General features: G+C 40.7%; 1 protein-coding gene across 2 annotated transcripts; it reads left to right on the top strand.

The window, feature by feature from the left end:
- Positions 1–606: 606 nt before the first annotated feature.
- On the top strand, positions 607–19,543 carry myadmb (myeloid associated differentiation marker b). 2 transcript variants are annotated; one of them, XM_061978995.1, is made up of 2 exons: positions 607–741; positions 15,293–19,543. In XM_061978995.1, the coding sequence occupies exon 2, from the start codon at positions 15,345–15,347 to the stop codon at positions 16,224–16,226; it is 882 nt and encodes a 293-aa protein (XP_061834979.1). In that variant the 5' UTR covers positions 607–741; positions 15,293–15,344; the 3' UTR covers positions 16,227–19,543. The 2 variants fall into 2 exon arrangements, with proteins under 2 accessions (XP_061834979.1, XP_061834977.1); XM_061978993.1 differs by lacking the exon at positions 607–741 and adding an exon at positions 8,286–8,360.
- Positions 19,544–20,757: the final 1,214 nt, after the last annotated feature.

Here is a 20,757-nt window from a genome sequence, read left to right as displayed (position 1 = left end):
TCCTCAATTCCCAAACGTTTACTGAGTGTTGTTAAAAGGAAAGGCCATGTAACACAGTGGTGAACATGCCCTTTCCCAACTACTTTGGCACGTGTTGCAGCCATGAAATTCTAAGTTAATTATTATTTGCAAAAAAAATAATAAAGTTTATGAGTTTGAACATCAAATTTCTTGTCTTTGTAGTGCATTCAGTTGAATATGGGTTGAAAAGGATTTGCAAATCATTGTATTCCGTTTATATTTACATCTAACACAATTTCCTAACTCATATGGAAACGGGGTTTTTAAGTTCAGACTTTAGGGGCACCATGTACAACCCATTTAATGATTAAATAATCAGATTTTTACTTTTTTTATTTTGTTTTAGTGGCCTGGGAGTGTGCATGTGTTGTCATGGATTTAAAAGCAAAATAATTGCAGAGGAGAGGAAACAAGTAAGTGCACTTGAGAGTGAATGAAAAGTTGTAAATGTGGTAGAGTTGTGCACCGCACATTGTGTGTGTTTTAACAGTCTCCTGGGCGACCACAGAGCAGGAGAGGGAGGATGTTGAGGAGGAGTAGAAGGCGGGCCGTGCATGTACAGATGTGAATAACGGTGCAGACATTTGATGCCTAATTTGGTGGTCTGGGAGGGGAGGAGTGTTTTGGTGAGGAAGTCAAGTGGGAGTGCTGCTCTTCTCTCTGTGAGACTCTTCACCGCTGGATGTTTGTGTGAGACTCTGCAGCAGCCCAGCACACGAGGTAAAGAACTTGTTGCATCTTGTCTGACGGAACATTAGCTTTTTAGCACGACTCCTTTTCATACCAGCGTATTTTCAGCGTGGAAAGTTCGACTTTGACAAGTTGTGGTACTTAAAAAAAAAAAAAATCGGATATATTACACTGTCTTTTCGCGTGTGTTTTGTAGTTTTAATATGCAGGGAGGTGGGTGTGTGTCGAAGAAATTGAATTTAAGCGTGTGTTTGCGTGTGCGTGTGTGTGTGTGTGTGTGTGATGGCTGTAGGGTGCGGCAGGCGGCACACCCACCTCCCAATATTCTCCTAATGAATGAACATCTGCAACACATGGACATTTTACACACAAGAATACAATTATTTACTTTGTTGCATTGTCAACATGCACAAAGCATAACAAACTAACACAAACTTAAAGCCTTTTTTGAGGATATTGAGTTTTTTTCAGCACAAACTTTGGAGTTCGCCATCCTCCCCCCTCCATAAAAAAAACAAACCAATAAAACGTGCAGACTTAGTTCCAGGGAAGGATCTATTTAGCGTCATGTGGCGGTCTCTCTAAGTGCACATTCAGCTTATTCCTCCCTGCACACAAACCCTGCATGGAACAACCTTCCAACAAGGCCTGTGTGTATGTTTAAGTGAATTAAGGATGAAATTAGGTTAGCCCTCGTGTTGCCCTGGCGACCAAAGCACATGACCCCGCCTGTCACGTCCTGTTTGTCGTCCTGAGCCCAGAGACCTGCACGTCTCAACTATTTTCAGCCCATGTCCATTTGGGGAAGTACCCCCCCCCCCTGGGCCCCCCTCCCACTCTCCGTGTCTGTTTGCATGTTTTCCATGTGAAAAGTCACCTTTCCCGCCACCTTTTTTTTTTTTTTTCCTAGAGGAAAGGGACGGACATTTCCATGACTACCCTGCCACATATTTGGCGTGGCGAGACGTGACGTGTGATTTGTGGCCTGAAAGATGGGGGGGGGGGTAGAAAGAAAGAAAGAAAGGAGAAGTGAAAAGAAGTTGGCCAAAGTGACAAAAAAAAAAAAAAAGTGGTTCGGTGGGAGCCAAACATCTGGAACACATCAGTAAACTGGAAAATTTTACATGGAATAACGTGGGAGAGGGGGAGTAGGGCGCTGAAAGGGAAGGGGCCCCCATGGTGACTCACCACTCAGCTATTCACTCCATCACCTCCTTACAACATAAGTGTGTGTGTGTGTGTCGCTCATGTGGCCCAACTCAGGGCTTCCCCCGGGTTCCTCCCTTCCAGTTCTCTCGCTGCCCACCCTCGACTTCCCCTTACACACCCTGCAGCAGGACCTTCCTCGGGGGGGGGGGGTCTCTTCCTGCCCCCTTTTTCACCTCCCATTGCTCCCTTCATCTTTGCAGCCGAGCGTGCTTCGCTGCATTTAAAAAGGTGTCTAATGGAGCTAATGTAAACAAGTTGGTGAGGCTCCCTGGGGGGTCATCTGGGAATGGGGAGTGAAGGTGTGTCTGTGCAGCCAAGTGGCTGATGAGTCTCTGGCAAAGGGAGGACACACGGAAAATATGCCATCAGTTTTGCCATACTCACTGGTTAGAGCAGGGGTCGGCAACCCAAAATGTTGAAAGAGCCATATAGGACCAAAAATACAAAAACAAATCTGTCTGGAGCCGCAAACAAATTAAAAGCCATATTACATACAGATAGTGTGTCATGAGATATAAATTGAATTGAGATGACTTAAAGGAAACTAAATGAGCTCAAATATAGCTACAGATGAGGCATAATGATGCAAAATGTACATATAGCTAGCCTAAATAACATGTTAGCATCGATTAGCTTGCAGTCATGCAGTGACCAAATATGTCTGATTAGCACTCCACACAAGTCAATAACATCAACAAAACTCACCTTTGTGCATTCATGCACAACGTTAAAAGTTTGGTGGACAAAATGAGACAGAAAAGACAGAAGTGGCATAAAACACGTCCTACAAAGTCGGAGAAAGTTATACATGTAAACAAACTACGGTGAGTTCAAGGACCGCCAAAATTAGTAGGACAAAACGGCGCTCGCCAAATACTCAAATCAGTGAAGCATGTTTAATATAAACAGTGTGCTTTATAACAATTAGGGAGGTTTGTGTCATGTTTGTCCTCCTACAAAAACCATATTAAAACAAAAAATATATTAAATTATTTTTTTAAAGAAAATTCTGAATCCAGACAGTAATCTGAATCAGCCCAAAAATGTTAGCACTTTTTCCATATCCCATTTCTGACATTTCCAGAAAGTTTCATCAAAATGAGCTATCTATAGCGGGGGAAAAAAGTACCACTGATAGTCACACACACTAGGTGTGGTGAAATTACCCTCTGCATTCGACCCATCCCCTTGTTCCACACCTGGGAGGTGAGGGGAGCAGTGAGCAGCAGCGGTGGCCGCACCCAGGAATCATTTTGGTGATTTAACCCCCAATTCCAACCCTTGATGCTGAGTGCCAAGCAGGAAGGTAATGGGTCCCATTTTCATAGCGTTTGGTATGACTCGGCCAGGGTTTGAACTCACGACCTACCGATCTCAGGGCGGACACTCTAACCACAAGGCCACCGAGGAGGCTTGGAATTGAAGAAACGGAGTGAACAATTTTATCAGTCTCCGCTTTGTCTCTGCGGATGGTGGCTGGGATGCTAGCATATACACACAAACACACACAGATGTTGATCTCCGTAACGTAAACATTCGGTAACATAAAGTAACATAAGGTAACGTGGTAGAAATGAGCCGGATCAACCTATAATTTCAATCAAATGTTCCTTATCTAAATTCTTGAAAGTTTCATGAAAATATGCCCATAATGTTTTAAGTCAGTTATTCTCAAACTGTGGTGCATGCACTACTAGTGGTACATGGGCACCGCCTACTGGTATGCCAAGAAATCACTTAATTAAATATTCAAATACAGTGTTACTGTTCAAACTGGATGTAATGTTACAGTGGCTAAAAATATTAAATATACTTGTTAAATAAAACCTCAGCCTTGTTTTTAATCAATATTTAGGCCTACTAGGCTAATGTATTTTAATGTTGGCCATTATGGTGGTACTTGGAGAGCCAAGTTTTTTCTGAGGTGTATTTGGTGAATTGATCAGACTAGATCTGACCAATTTTATTCTAAGACTAGATCTGACCAATCTAAGTTTATGAGCATGAACTGATGAAGCCTCCTTGGATGAGAGACGAAACGTTTTCTAAGACAAACCAAACAGTCCAGTTGCGATCGATTGAATGCCCTGAGATTACAAAGACCTGGATGAATGAGAATGTCCATAGACTTGTTAAAATAAGTTTGAGAACCTCTGTTTTAAGTTATGATGTTAACTAACTAACCAACTAACTAACTAACTAACAGTAATGGACAAGCTACTAGGAAAATGTAGTAAGCTAAACTACAAGTTACTCTTGATTAAATGTAGCTATGCTACAGGGTAAGCTATCTCTGGGGAATTGTAGCTAGCTACACTACAAGCTACACGGCAAAAGTAGCTTGCTACATCAAAGCTACATTTAACGACATTTCTATCTATGGGCTCACATGTATAATATTAATGTAACTGAGAGTGTACCAATGGACGCAATAAAGGTCCATTACTATTACTACTTTTGTTTTTAGTTGTCAGCTTGTAGCGTCCCTCTGTCTCTGACTCCCTCGTCGTCATGTGACATGAGTGATGCTTACTGGTTTCGATGACTCGCCTTATCCTGCCTCTGATAGGCCAGCACGTAATGTTTTGCCCTAACCTTAGCCAATCGTGTATCATCACACGAACACCAACTAATCATTATGGATTTTCTCCGTCTGTAGGGATGTTCTCATTCATCCAGGTTGTTGTATTTTCTCTGTATTTTCTTTTTTGGCCTGGGTTCACAGTCCATTTTCTTTTTTTGTAGCTTGTAGCTTAGCCAAGCTTAGCTTGATGAATTTGTTATCAATGTTTAAGTGTTCTTTGTAACGCAGGATTGCAACAAAAATGGGAAAACAAATAGTGTTGATGTTTTACTCGTTTTAAACAATTCGCAACCTAATGACCGCACCAATTCACACAAATTCAACCAATCCCCAATAATTATGCGCGGCCTCACAACTTTGTCTAATACCCGCAATGATAATCAAATTTGTCTCTGAGCAGCCCTTAAACGCGCACATCTACTGTCTAAATTATGTGTGTTTTTTTGTGTAGACAAAGCAGGTACAACGTGTCACAATATATGAACTATTTATTGATCAAATGGCACAATTGTTGTCCTCCCGCAGCTCAGACCTATATATTTCCCATTCCAGTCTAAAGCCCTAAGCCTTCAGGGTAATGTACTGTAGTATATAAGCATGTATCATTTATTTATTTATTATACATACATACATACATACATACATACACATATATATATATATATATATATATATATATATATATATATATATATATATATATATATACATATATATGTATGTATATATATATATGTATATATATACATACATACATACATACATACATATATATATATATACATACAGCACTTTGGCTACCCCTGTGGTAAATTTTAAATGTGCTTTATAAATAAAGTTGATTTGATTTGATACATACATATATATATATATATATATATATGTATATATATATATATATAATACATATATATATATATATATACGCACATATATATATATACATACATATATATATATATTATACATACATACATACATACATACATATATATGTATACATACATACATACATACATACATACATACATACATACATATATATATATATATATATATATATATATATATATATATATATATATATACATATATATATTATACATATATAATTTGTATTTAAATAAATATAGGCAATTAAAAAAAGACATTTGTACAGTTGATCATTTCTTTTATCTTGATTGGAAGTTGTGGCTAACGGGGGACTGCCCTGAAATCAAATCATACCCTTTTGAAAGTTTGGCAAACTCCACTTTGTCCTTCCCACCCCAAACCCTCCTTATTGTAGAGTCAATTCTTCAACCAATCATTTTCCTTCTTTACCTTACACTCAATGTTTAAAAAGCTTAGCATTTCCTTTTATTTTGATACAGATGACGGCCAAATATACTTGCCACTCTCTGAAAATGGCCATAACCCCCCAATATGTCAGGGCTTTGTTGACTAATATTTTTTTAAAGCTTAATGAGGGGTAAATTGAAGTTGTGTTGCTCGGTCACACCCATCCTGTGTTGAACTTGCGCACCCTCTAGAACTATACGTCCCTCAGCCACCAACCATGGCACCATTAAAGACAAGGATTTAACGCCAAAATCCAATCGTTTTTTTTTTTTTATTCTCAACAATTAGGAACACTATTCTGTCATGACTAAATAACTGTAGTGCACTTTACACTGGAATAGGTCATGACGCACTGCCACGCCCACTGTTAGTTCGTCTGTTAACAGGAAACAAAAAAAGTGAGCACATCTCCTCTATTTCTCACCTCCTTGCACTGGCTTCCTGATTCGTTCTAGAATGAATAAGAAAAATGTATGGTTTGTTTTTAAAGCTTTTAACGCACAGGCCCCAAAGTATTTTTTATTATTATCTTATTGCATATATATATTTTATTTATTTAAATTTAGAATATTACAATTTTCAAACCAGTCCCAACGTACATCACGGACCTCATCCATATTTACTTTGCAGTTTGCGCATTGAGCTCCCGAGGGCCTTTTCCGTCGTGGGCCCTAAATTATAGAATGCTCCTGCACCTCATCTCAAAATGGCCCCCAAAGTTGAAAGTTTGAAAGTCTCGTCTTGAAACTTTTCTTTCTGGCTTTCAACTTGGCATGAGTCATGTGGCCATCTGTGTCTTTTATTGCTTTCATTTTACTTTAGTGTTTTATGTATTTAATTACCGTATTTTTCGGACTATGAGTCGCAGTTTTTTTCATAGTTTGGCCGGCAGTGCGACTTATACTCAGGAGCAACTTATGTGTGAAATGATTAACACATTACCGTAAAATATCAAATAATATTATTTAGTTCATTCACGTAAGAGACTAGACGTATAAGATTTCATGGGATTTAGCGATTAGGAGTGACAGATTGTTTGGTAAACGTATAGCATGTTCTATATGTTATAGTTATTTGAATGACTCTTACCATAATATGTTACGTTAACATACCAGGCACGGTATTTATGCCTCATATAACGTACACTTATTCAGCCTGTTCTTCACTATTCTTTATTTATTTTAAATTGCCTTTCAAATGTCTATTCTTGGTGTTGGATTTTATCAAATAAATTTCCCCCAAAAATGCGACTTATATCCAGTGCGACTTATATATGTTTTTTTCCTTTATTATGCATTTTCGGCAGGTGCGACTTATACTCCGGTGCGACTTATACTCCAAAAAAATACGGTAATTGGTCTATTTTTAAATGATTGCTCTTATTTAATTTACAGTGGTACCTCAACTTAAGAGTGTTTTGAGATAAGCGCCGTCTCTCGGCTAATTGTTATGCTTTAGGTTGCAAGCAGAAATTTGAGTCCCAAGGCTCCCTGCTGTTAGTTGCCAAAGCCGTGGTTAACACCGTTATATCCGCCCAAAACATCGGGTCTTACTCACTAGCATTAGTTTATAGCGAGGGAGGGAGGGATGGATGGATAGATGGATAGATAGATGGATAGATAGATAGATAGTACTTTATTGACTCATTCAGGAGAGTTCCCTCAGGAAAATTAAAATTCCAGCAGCAGTGTACATGGACATAACTTTGTTTTTCCAACCAATGGGAAATAAGAAGGTGGATGATATTCATTGAATGAATAAAAAAATCAACAATAGAGCGCGAAGCTAGATAACTTGGTGAAGCAATTTGAGCGTACCAATGCTAGTCTGCACCATACTAAAGCAGAATGCGTCTAACGCCAGGCAAGAATGTTGAAATGCTATCCAAACGGTGGACATTTATCCATGAAGATTTTGAGAAGCTGCCAAAGGTGTGTTTGACAGAGAAGCAGCTCGAAGGAGATACTATGGACATCCACTGTCCAAGTGATGTACATTATTATTATGTATTATAAGCTCGGCGTGGGCCTAAAATACCAACTCAGTGGCCTAGTGGTTAGAGTGTCCGCCCTGAGATCGGTAGGTTGTGAGTTCAAACCCCGGCCGAGTCATACCAAAGACTATAAACAAAATGGGACCCATTACCTCCCTGCTTGGCACTCAGCATCAAGGGTTGGAATTGGGGGTTAAATCACCAAAAATTATTACCGAGCGCGGCCACCGCTGCTGCTCACTGCTCCCCTCACCCACCAGGGGGTGATCAAGGGTGATGGGTCAAATGCAGAGAATAATTTCGCCACACCTGTGTGTGTCACAATCATTGGTACTTTAACTTTAACTTTAAAATGGGCTGCACTATGGCGCATAAAAGCCTATGATATCATAATGCAGCTCAAAGGCTTTCCAGATAGAAAAAGCTCCTTTAAACTGAGACATCAAACATTTCTGTTCCGGCAACACTAACACTGTTATTTCAGGGCAGTTCCTGACAGTATTTCAAAATGAAGACACAACAGTAAGTACACCAGATTTGTTCAATGAGAGCACGTATGCCAGCATGTAGCCATCGAGCAAGACGACGCATTGTGGGCGAGGCGCTTTTAACGTTGCAGCCTTTGATCTCCTCGCAGAAAAACGTCTGAACAATGTGAAACCTTAACGTTGCAGCCTTTGATCTCCTCGCAGAAAAATGTCTGAACAATGTGAAACCGACAAGTTTTTGTGCTGAGTAACGGTTTGACTTGGTTCGGAAAATGCCGACGCTAACACGTCGCTTTGTGGCGTAGTGCTGCGCTCGCGGAACGTTCTGTCGATGGGAAATACAAAAAGGTTTTCAAAGGAGAAGACAGCTTGAGAAAAATAAAGAGCAATGATCAAGCTAAAATGTTTAGTAGGGTAAGGGCATACTTGCCAACCTTGAGACCTCCGAATTCGGGAGATGGGGGCCACGGTTTGGGGGGGCGTGGTTGCAGGGGCGCGGTTGGGGGGGGCTGGGTTGAGGTGCAGGCAGCATACCCCTTCCCCTTCGAGCTGTTATTATAGCGTCTCGGAAGAGTTAGTTCTGCAAGGGGTTCTGGGTATTTGTTCTGTTGTGTTTATGTTGTGTCCCGAAATGTGTTTGTCATTCTTGTTTGGTGTGGGTTCACAGTGTGGCGCATATTTGTAACAGTGTTAAAGTTGTTTATATGGCCACCCTCAGTGTGTCCTGTATGGCTATTGACCAAGTATGTCTTGCAGTGACTTACGTGTGAATGCAGAAGCCGCATACAATATGTGACTGGGCCGGCACGCTGTTAGTATGGAGAAAAAGCGGACGCGACGACAGGTTGTAGAGGACGCTAAAGGCAGTGCCATCACGGCACACCCTCAATATTGTTGTCCGGGTGAAAAGCGGGAGAAATTCGGGAGCATGGCTGCCCATACTTGCCAACCTTGAGAGGGCGTGCCTTAAGTCCGGCTGGAAATCGGGAGAAATTCGGGAGAGGCACTGAAATTCGGGAGTCTCCCGGAAAATTCGTGAGGGTTGGCAAGTATGGGTAAGGGTTAGTGGAAAACAAGAACACTGTGCCCTAACCCAGGGGTGTCAAACGTACAGGTTTTATCCGGCCCGTGAGATGAGTTTGCCAAGTATAAAAATGAGCCAACATTTTTTAATAAAACTGCTGTTCTAAATGTGTCCACTAGATGTCGCAACACCAATTATTTGTATCTTTGTAGAATGTGCTACATATGTAAAAAAAACAATAAAAAAAACACATGATGTTAGAAGAAAATGAGCAAACTACATAAATAACATCCTGTAATTTTATTTTGATATATTTTTTTATCTTGATGGATTGAAATTAACACCAATGAGTTGACTGATGAACATTATCACATAATTTACTCAGAAAGTATAAATAACGACAAATAAAGATAGAATTGGTAGCAGAAAGAAACAACCCCTTTTTGTGAGTGGGTGTGTATGAGTGTGAATGGGGGAGGGAGGTTTTTTTTGGGTTGATGCACTAGTTGAAAGTGTATCGTGTGTTTTTTTCTATGTTGATTTAATAAAAAATAAAATAAATAAAATTAAAATAAAGATAGAATACTATGTAAGTGTTAAAAAAAAACCAACATCATGATTTGTACATTTTCAAAATGTGCTTGTTCTATTTTTAAACAAAGAAAACAATCTGAAGTTGTCTTTATTTTTAGTTATCGTGCCGTGATTTTACCAATCTACTCCCACTTGGGAGTAGATTTTTCTCCATGTGGCCCCCCGATCTAAACTGAGTTTGACACCCTTGCCCTAACCTAAAACCACATCCTGTCTCTGTAACAGGGTCCAGCCAGAGTGGGTTTTTAGCCCAGGGGTCAGCACGCTCGCCTCTCAATATGAACGACCGAAGTTCGGCTCCCTGCGCAGAATGCGGTAAAATGGCACAGGGATTCGAACCAGCTGGGTTACATCTCCTATAGGAAGATCAACACGCCGCCATGAAAGCGGCAAGGAAACTGTGACGTCATCATGCCGGTGAAAAATAAACAGATTTTAGTAGAAGAGTCTCATTGACTGTAAATCTTACGGCGGGCAGCTGGGTGGTGTCTTATTTATGCGAGTGTTGGCGGCATTCGCAGCCAGGGGGATGTGGGGGTGGAAGAGGGCGGATCCCTAAAGTAGAGTGGGCGTGGCCTAGCAGTAATCTGCTATTTTTTACTTTTACTGCATAACTTTGTGGCGCTTTCGAGAGCATTCCACTTGGCTGCTTTTCACGGAAAACACTCCCTACTGTTGCAGCTGACATGTCTCGGTAAAAAGTAGACCTTGAAAACGCCAGAAAACTCAAGTCAGTGTTGCAAACTTGAAAGCCTGCACGGTTTTGTAATGTTCTATTTGAATAAAGTCGGTGTATATTTCCTGAAAGCGTCAAGGGCGCTGGTAGCGGACCAAGCGAGGCAGTCCATGTTGATAGATACGCGGAGGGGTCAATGGAAGGCGCCGCGTCACGCCCGCCTCCGAGGACATGAACATGGAGGAATGTCGGCCAGGCAGCCAAGACTTGCAGGAATGACTTGCAGAAGAGCCATAAAAAAAAATCAGGCCGGGGAGAGAAGCGAGGAGAGGGAGAAACAAGATGATTTAAGCAGATGTAAATGTGTCGTGAATACAGAGAAGTCATTATTTGTCTTCGCAGGCTTTCACCATTCACAAGCATCACAATCCCGTCATTGTGTGTTAGCCCACGGCTACAGCGAGGCAGCGAGACGGTGCCCCTCCGTGGGGGAGGCGTGTTACTTCTGATTTTATCGTCCCCGTTTTGGGACATGTCGGATTTATAGCTGCCGCCGCCACGCCCAAACGTGGTTTGTGTGCTGAACACACCGCGTATCTTTTTTGGTTTATACAGTGCGAGAGATGACGACACGGGACAAAAATGACATCCGTTAGAGGAAGTTATGACCATATTTAGTCATACAGTTGAGGCTTGAGGACTGCCGAGCCATGGTGGGCAGTAGTGGGCATTTGTGATTGTTAAGTTATTGTTAAGCTCTGCCCCACATCTTTGGAACTCTTTACCACCAGACCTTTGTAATTTGGACTCAATATCCCTCTTCAAATCAAGACTCAAACACATCTATTCCTGACTGCTTATTCATTGTAATCATCTTATCTTATCTATCTTTGTTGTTGTTTTTATCCAATTTGATGTTATTGTTTTGATTTTGTACGATGTCCTTGAGTGCCCAGAAAGGCACCTTATAAGTAAAATGTATTATTATTATTTTTATTATTAAGTGCTCAAAAATATGATGTCTAAAAATGCATGGGTTAGTGGCGGTGTAGGTAATAGTCATGTATGAACAGTAAGTAATGTAATAATAATAATAATAATAATACCTGGGATTTATATAGCGCTTTTCTAAGTACCCAAAGTCGCTTTACATGTAGAACCCATCATTCATTCACACCTGGTGGTGGTAAGCTACTTTCATAGCCACCGCTGCCCTGGGGTAGACTGACTAATGTAAGCTATATTTATTACCTTCTTCATAACTTTTCCCCTTAACTTTTTCTATTTGGAATATTTCAAAAAAAAAAAAAAGATACTGTAGTTCAGGGGTTCCCAAACTACGGCCGGCGTCCAAAATCCGGCCCGCGGTAAGTCCAAAGTAAAAAATTAAAAATCTTTCCAAAAAATGTGCAGTTCCCCTTTTAGCCAGACACACAATATTATAGAATAAATAGTTTTACATATGTTAGCTGCACTGGACTATAAGCCAAAGAGAAATACCGGTACAAAGGATTTTGTAAAGGTTTATTTACAAACCCCGTTTCCATATGAGTTGGGAAATTGTGTTGGATGTAAATATAAACGGAAAACAATGATTTGCAAATCATTGTATTACGTTTATATTTACATCTAACACAATGTACATACCTTAATTGTTTTCAAACAGTGCCTGTCACGCGGCAGTATAACGGCTGATCAAACAAAATAGAAGTCATCCTCATGGACCCACGAGCCGCGGAAGCTAGCTCTTCAATCAGCTAAACAGGTTTAATAACTCCACTGGGACGTTTTGGGGAATTTACGAAACTGAAACAATACAAAAATAATGCCATTGTACGTTAATAATACCGGCCACTTCTAAACATGTTTGTATATTCGCTTATGCTAACGACGCAAGCTTGTTTAGATTACAATAGCAAATACAAACATGCATGATAGCACTCCTAAAGACATCACACATGGGACGGTTTAATAAGTATGAATCGTTGTATTTATATAGTAAAATTAACAAACATTGCTAGGAGTGATGAATGAAGAATCCTTTGGAGCAGAGACCCAATGGACGGTTATACTTCCAGTTCAAGGCACGAAACAGGAAGTACAGTGAGCGAACCCGTCCGAAAGATAGTGTCATAGCACAAACAATAACACACCTTTTCAGTGTCTCTGTTGGTGTTATAAAAAAAAAAAAAAAATGTTGAATACAAAACATTATGGCAGTTTGCAAAAAAAATCCAATAATATGTCTGCACAGTTTTATAAACTGTAGAGTTCAAAGATTGGGAAAAAGTAGCGGCTTTAAAACTACTACTACTCAGTGGCCTAGTGGTTAGAGTGTCCGCCCTGAGATCGGTAGGTTGTGAGTTCAAACCCCCAAAGACTATAAAAATGGGACCCATTAATGTCCCTGCTTGACACTCAGCATCAAGGGTTGGAATTGGGGGTTAAATCACCAAAAATGATTCCCGGGTGCCGCCACCGCTGCTGCTCACTGCTCCCCTCACCTCCCAGGGGGTGATCAAGGGTGATGCGTCAAATGCAGAGAATAATTTCGCCACACCTTGTGTGTGTGTGACAATCATTGGTACTTTAAAAAAGTCAGAAGAAAAAAACTTCTAGGGTAGCCTGGTAGAACATTCCCACTTTCCCCTCCACCTCAACACCCCTGCTCCTAATAACCAGCGTCCTCTGTAACTATAAACATTGCTGAAATAAAACAGGAAATCTAAAAGAAACACCGGTTTTTGCCAAAGTTTCTTTGTGATGATTGACTTGCCACATGGGAGGCATTGTGGTCTTCTATGACCATGCATTATGTTATTTCATCCTTTCATAAGCATAATTTGAGTTGAATTGTTGAATGTATTTATTAATTCCGGCAGACAGACATATATAGCAACACTTCATCACTCTTTGTAATTTGACAGACATTCACCCACCGAAAAGGGATACGGGAAAAAAGCAAGAATGCTTATCCAGGTCCCGCCCCTAATTTATAATCAACTTATATGTTGGTTATTAATGTTGGTTGTATAGTTCAAGTTTCAACAGCAGATTTGATAGATACATGACAATTTCAGAACAAGTATAACATATGATAATGGATGATAATGACAAGCCGGTATACATAAACCGATACGGATTTATTTTGCTTGATTCATTGATATATATATATCTTTTTTTTTTTCCCTCTGTTTTGTTTTTCTGAAGCAGCAAAAAGTTAAAGTTAAAAAAGTTAAAGTCCCGACAATTGTCACACACACACACACACACACACACACACACACACACACACACACACACACACACACACACACACACACACACACACACACACACACACACACACACACACACACACACACACACACACACGCACACACAAGGTGTGGTGAAATTTGTCCTCTGCATTTGACCCATCCCCATGTTCACCCCCTGGGAGGTGAGGGGAGCAGTGAGCAGCAGCGTGCACCGCGCTCGGGAATTATTTTGGTGATTCAACCCCCAATTCCGACCCTTGATGCTGAGTGCCAAGCAGGGAGGTAATGAGCATACTTGCCAACCCTCCCAATTTTCCCGGGACACTCCCGAATTTCAGTGCCCCTCCTGCAAATATCCCGGGGCAATTATTCTCCCGAATTTCTCCTGATTTCCACCCGGACAACAATATTGGAGGCGTGCCTTAAAGTCACTGCCTTTAGCGTCCTCTACAACCGGTCGTTACGCCCACTTTTCCTCCATACAAACAGCAGGTCGGCCCAGTCACATAATATATGCGGCTTTCACAAACACAGAAGTGAATGCAACGCATACTTGATCAACAGTCATACAGGTCACACTGAGGGTGGCCGTATAAACAACTTTAACACTGTTACAAATATGCGCCACACTGTGAACCCACACCAAACAAGAATGACAAACACATTTCGGGAGAACATCAGCACCGTAACATAACAGAACAAATACCCAGAACCCCTTGCAGCACTAACTCTTCCGGGACGCTACAATATACACCCCCGCTACCACCAAACCCCGCCCCCCTCAACCCCATCTCCCGAATTCGTAGGTCTCAATGTTGGCAAGTATGGCAATGAGTCCCATTTTATTGCCACCTTTCCCAACTTCTTTGTCACGTGTTGCTGGCATCAAATTCTAAAGTTAATGGTTATTTGCAACAAAAAAAAAAATGTTTATCAGTTTGAACATCAAATATGTTGTCTTTGTAGCATACTCAACTGAATATGGGTTGAAAATGATTTGCAAATGATTGTATTCTGTTTATATTTACATCTAACACAATTTCCCAACTCATATGGAAACAGGGTTTGTATCTTTGTTGTTGTTTTTATCCAATTTTATTTTATTGTTTTGATTTTGTACGGTGTCCTTGAGTGCCCAGAAAGGCACCTTATAAGTAAAATGTATTATTATTATTATTAAGTGCTCAAAAATATGATGTCTAAAAATGCATGGGTTAGTGTATATAGTGTATATGTGTCCGCCATGAGACCTGCCAGTCTCATGGCGGACACTCTAACCACAAGTCCACTGAGCTGAAAAGAGTGAAGACAGCCTGTTAGGTGCCTTGCACGTTGCGGGAATCGAACCTGAGCCTCTCCAGCAGTCCTATGTAGATCAAAGAGTTTCCTAATAGCTGTTGGTGTCCTCCCAGGTTCATCTACCGGAACGTCTACTGGTCGACATCTGAGGGCGTCACCTCCAACATGGCTATCGTCCTGCACTCCACGCCCCTCCTCTGGATCCGCCTGGCGGCGCTGATCTTCTCCTGCGTGGCCTTCTCCGTGGCGGTCCACGGCGGCCGGCTGTACCACGGCACGGGCGACTGGTGCATCTTCTGCTGGGCCTTCAGCTTCGCCGGCACCGTGCTGGTGCTGCTGGTGGAGCTTTTCGGCCTGCAGACCCGAGCCCCCGTGTCCTGGAAGAACTTCCCCATCACCTTCGCCTGCTACGCCGCCCTGTTGTGCCTGTCGGCCTCCATCATCTTCCCTCTCTACTACCTGAAGGGCTCCATGGGGCAAAGCCAGGTGCGCGACTATCGCATCGTGTCCACCGTCTTCTCCTGCTTGGCCACCATCGCCTACATGACGGAGGTGAGCATCAGTAAGGCGCGCCCGGGCGAGGTGGCGGGCTACATGGCCACCGCCCCCGGCCTGCTCAAGGTGTGCGAGACCTTCGTGGCCTGCATCATCTTCGTCTTCATCAGCGACCCCGTCTTGTACGACCGCCACGACGCCCTCAAGTACTGCATGTCCGTCTACTGCATCTGCTTCATCCTGTCGGCCGCCGTCATCCTGCTCTGCGTGGGCGAGTGCACCGGCTGCCTGCCCTTCCCCTTCGCCCGCTTCCTGTCCGCCTACGCCCTGCTCGCCGTGCTCCTCTACCTGTCGGCCACCATCGTCTGGCCCATCTTCAACTTTGACCCCAAGCACGGCGGGAACAAGCAGCGGCCGTCCAGCTGCGGCAACACGCAGGGCCTGTGTGTGTGGGACAAGCTGATGGCGGTGGCGGTGCTCACGGCCGTCAACTTGATCCTCTACCTGGCCGACCTCATCTACTCCGCCCGCCTCGTGTTTGTCAGCGCTTGAAGGAGGCGGCGCCGCGGTAGGCCTCAGACGAGATGAAATTTGGCAGGATTGGCTTCACTTAAGACCGCAAATATCGCGATACAGCGATTACGTGATAGTCAGTACATCCTACTGAGAGCCAGCGTCCTCTGCAGTGGACATTTGTGTTTTGCGTAAGGTGTTATTTGTAACCCTGACAAAAACAAGTAGACCAAAAACACTGCAGATGACGCTTTTTTTTGGAGGATATTGGAAGAAAAAAAACATCTGCGATACATAACAACACATATGTTGTGTAGATACACTTTCTAATACTGTTGTATATCAAACACTGATATCATTCTGCGATACATTACGATACACAGTCATCCCTCTAACACTGATTTTTTTTGGGGGGGGTCCATTTTTTTTAGAAGCATAGTTTGGCCTAAATCAAGCATTTTAAAGCATTACAAATGCTAAATGAACTAAAGATATCAATTCTACAGTAGTATATATATATATTAGGGTGTGGGGGAAAAAAATCGATTCGAATTCGAATTGTTGTGCGAATATCGATTCTCATTTTTAAAAAATCTATTTTTTTATTGTAATTTTTTTAATTAATCAATCCAACAAAACAATACACAGCAATACCATAACAATGCAATCCAATTCCAAAACCGACACAGCAACACTCAGAACTGCAATAAACAGAGCAATTGAGAGGAGACACAAACACAACACAAAACAAACCAAAAGTAGTGAAACAAAAATGAATATTATCAATAATTAGTTGCAATTTCAACAGCAGTGATTAAAAATCCCTCATTGACATCATCATTAGACATTTATAAAAATAAAAACAAATGAACAATAGTGTCACAGTGGCTTACACTTGCATCACATCTCATAAGCTTGACAACACACTGTGTCCAATATTTTCACAAAGATAAAATAAGTCCTATTTTTGGTTCATTTAATAGTTAAAACAAATTTACATTATTGCAATCAGTTGATAAAACATTGTCCTTTACAATTATAGAAGCTTTTTACAAAAATCTACTACTCTGCTTGCATGTCAGCAGACTGGGGTAGATCCTGCTGAAATCCTATGTATTGAATGAATAGAGAATCGTTTTGAATCGGGGAAAAAAATCGTTTTTGAATCGAGAATCGTGTTGAATTAAAAAAAAAAAATTGATTTTGAATCGAATCGTGACCCCAAGAATTGATATTGAATCGAATTGTGGGCCACCCAAAGATTCACAGCCCTAATATATATATATATATATATATATATATATATATATATATATATATATATATATATATATATAGGTTTATTTGAAATAGGGACATATACAGAAACATAGACATCTGAAAGAGTTATCCAATGTATGCATCATAGTGTTTGTAGCCAAAGCTAATTTACAACACTTGTCCCCAACAACAACAACACCACAGATCCAACATCATTAAAATAGGAAAATAAAAAGAATAAGACAAAGATGAGTCGATAATAATGATAATAGTAATAATACAAAGTGCAAACTAGATAAAAGCCAATAATAATAATAATAACAAAGACAAAGTGCAGACTAGGTAAAAACCAATTACCGTATTTTTCGGAGTATAAGTCGCTCTGGAGTATAAGTTGGACTGGCTGAAAATACATAAAGAAGGAAAAAAACATATATAAGTCGCACTGGAGTATAAGTCGCATTTTTGGGGGAAATTTATTTGATAAAACCCAACACCAAGAATAGACATTTGAAAGGCAATTTAAAATAAATAAAGACTAGTGAACAACAGGCTGAATAAGTGTACGTTATATGAGGCATAAATAACCAACTGAGAACGTGCCTGGTATGTTAACGTAACATATTATGGTAAGAGTCATTCAAATAACTATAACATATAGAACATGCTATACGTTTACCAAACAATCTGTCACTCCTAATCGCTAAATCCCATGAAATCTTATCCATCTTGTCTCTTACGTGAATGAGATAAATAATATTATTTGATATTTTACGGTAATGTGTTAATAATTTCACACATAAGTCGCTCCTGAGTATAAGTCGCAGCCAAACTATGAAAAAAACTGCGACTTATAGTCCGAAAAATACGGTTGTAAAACTTAGTGAAAACTAAACATGGGAACACGATTGTTGCTCAACTAGCCACAATTTTGTTTGTTTTTTGAAAGAGACAAGTGCAGGTATTGGCCACTGGATGAGACCAAACTAATCAGAGCATGCTGTTCAGTATCGTGGCTACTGATTGGCTCAGCCTTACATTAATATATTGGATTAGAATGGCGTTTTTTCATGTCTACACTTAGAACATCATAAACATGTTTTGATGCTCTAGCTATGAACATATTCCAATTTATAATTATTACTTTGCAGACATTAATTGACCATGTTCATAAAGAAGTCGCTAAACGAAGGATTACTGAATATGTATCTGGTAAGGAAAGATTTATAGATACACACTTATTAAAATCATATCAATGAAGATTTAGCTGCATTCACAGGGGAAAGAGACAACGTCACCTTTCAAAATAAAAGTACCGCTAATGTGATGCGCCTGCCTGCCAAATTTGATTTTAATGTGATGCGTACTGTCTTGATGAAAGGAGATTGGTGCATGTGTGTTTGGGGGGGGGGGGAGGGGAGGTCAATAGGGGGTCTTTGTGGCTATGTTTACACGTACAGCAACGTCGGCCTTTGTGCGCTTGCGCGCAAAGACTCGACAGACCGCTGGAGCATGCTAACGCTTACGACGTTAAAAACACGTTTCATTCCTACTTCGGAGTCCAAATGGAGAGAAGTTCTTATGCAGTGCGCTTCATCGGCGGCAGAAATAAAAGAAATGCATAATTGTAGTCGGGCACAATGACACTACTGGGACTAATTTTCACGTTTGTATTAACTGGCAAGAGAGTGGACTTTTTGTTGAAACAAAGGTGCAGAACTAATGAAGTGAAATTTCAGGTTAAATGTTAAAGATCTTTTTAGGATAAACAATCAACAATATAACAATTTATATATGTGGCTTGAAAACATTTAAGGTACTGTATATTTACAGTATGATTCTTTATATATAATGGATGTATACATGTCTTTTACTTTCATCGTATTTCCTGAGGGCTCCACTCGCTAATAACGTAAACTGACACCAATTCATTAGCACGCGTCAATAAGCGCTTCCTCCTCCTCTTAGGCTGATGTCAGTGTTGTACTTTTTCTTTTTGAATAACTTTTGTATTCCGCTGTTGAAGTGTTTCAAGTGTGCCAGTGTTATGGGAAAATTGTAACCTCGCATTTCAATAAAGACACGTATTAAATTGATGTTGGTGTTTCTGTGACCCGATGAACGCTCAAGCACTTAACAGCATGGCTCAGATGGTAGAGCGGCCGGCCAGAAACACGAGGGTCGCCAGTTCGAATCCAGCGTATAGTCACTGCCGTGGGGCAGGACACTTCACCGACCTTGCCCCGAGTGCCACTAACAAGGGTGTAAATGATAATGGGTCTCTCAATGTAAAAGCTCTTTGAGTTAGAGAAGAAGCGCTATATAAAAATAATTAACTTCGTACAATAAAGAAAAACCAATCACTTACCTCACATAGCGCTAGATAATGCTGAACGATGTCGTCGTACACTGAAACAGAAATCAAATGATGCAAAAATACATCACAGCAACATGCACTTACAAACCCCGTTTCCATACGAGTTGGGAAATTGTGTTAGATGTAAATATAAACAGAATGCAATGATTTGCTAATAATTTTCAACCCATATTCGGTTGAATATGCTACAAAGACAACATATTTGATGTTCAAACTGATAAACTTTTTTTTTTTTGCAAATAATCATTAACTTTAGAATTTGATGCCAGCAACACGTGACAAAGAAGTTGGGAAAGGTGGCAATAAATACTGATAAAGTTGAGGAATGCTCATCAAACACTTATTTGGAACATCCCACAGGTGTGCAGGCTAATTGGGAACAGGTGGGTGCCATGATTGGGTATAAAAACAGCTTCCCAAAAAATGCTCAGTCTTTCACAAGAAAGGGTGGGGCGAGGTACACCCCTTTGTCCACAACTGCGTGAGCAAATAGTCAAACAGTTTAAGAACAACGTTTTTCAAAGTGCAATTGCAAGAAATTTAGGGATTTCAACATCTACGGTCCATAATATCATCAAAAAGTTCAGAGAATCTGGAGAAATCACTCCACGTAAGCGGCATGGCCGGAAACCAACATTGAATGACCGTGACCTTCGATCCCTCAGACGGCACTGTATCAAAAACAGACATCAATCTCTAAAGGATATCACCACATGGGCTCAGGAACACTTCAGAAAACCACTGTCACTAAATACAGTTGGTCGCTACATCTGTAAGTGCAAGTTAAAGCTGTACTATGCAAAGCGAAAGCCATTTATCAACAACATCCAGAAACGCCGCCGGCTTCTCTGGGCCCGAGATCATCTAAGATGGACTCATGCAAAGTGGAAAAGTGTTCTGTGGTCTGACGAGTCCACATTTCAAATTGTTTTT

Source organism: Nerophis lumbriciformis, linkage group LG19 (genome assembly GCF_033978685.3).
Source record: "Nerophis lumbriciformis linkage group LG19, RoL_Nlum_v2.1, whole genome shotgun sequence".
In the NCBI taxonomy this organism is placed as follows: domain Eukaryota; kingdom Metazoa; phylum Chordata; class Actinopteri; order Syngnathiformes; family Syngnathidae; genus Nerophis; species Nerophis lumbriciformis.
The sequence above is the reverse complement of the archived record's forward strand: the minus strand, read 5'-3'. Positions and strand labels throughout refer to the sequence as shown.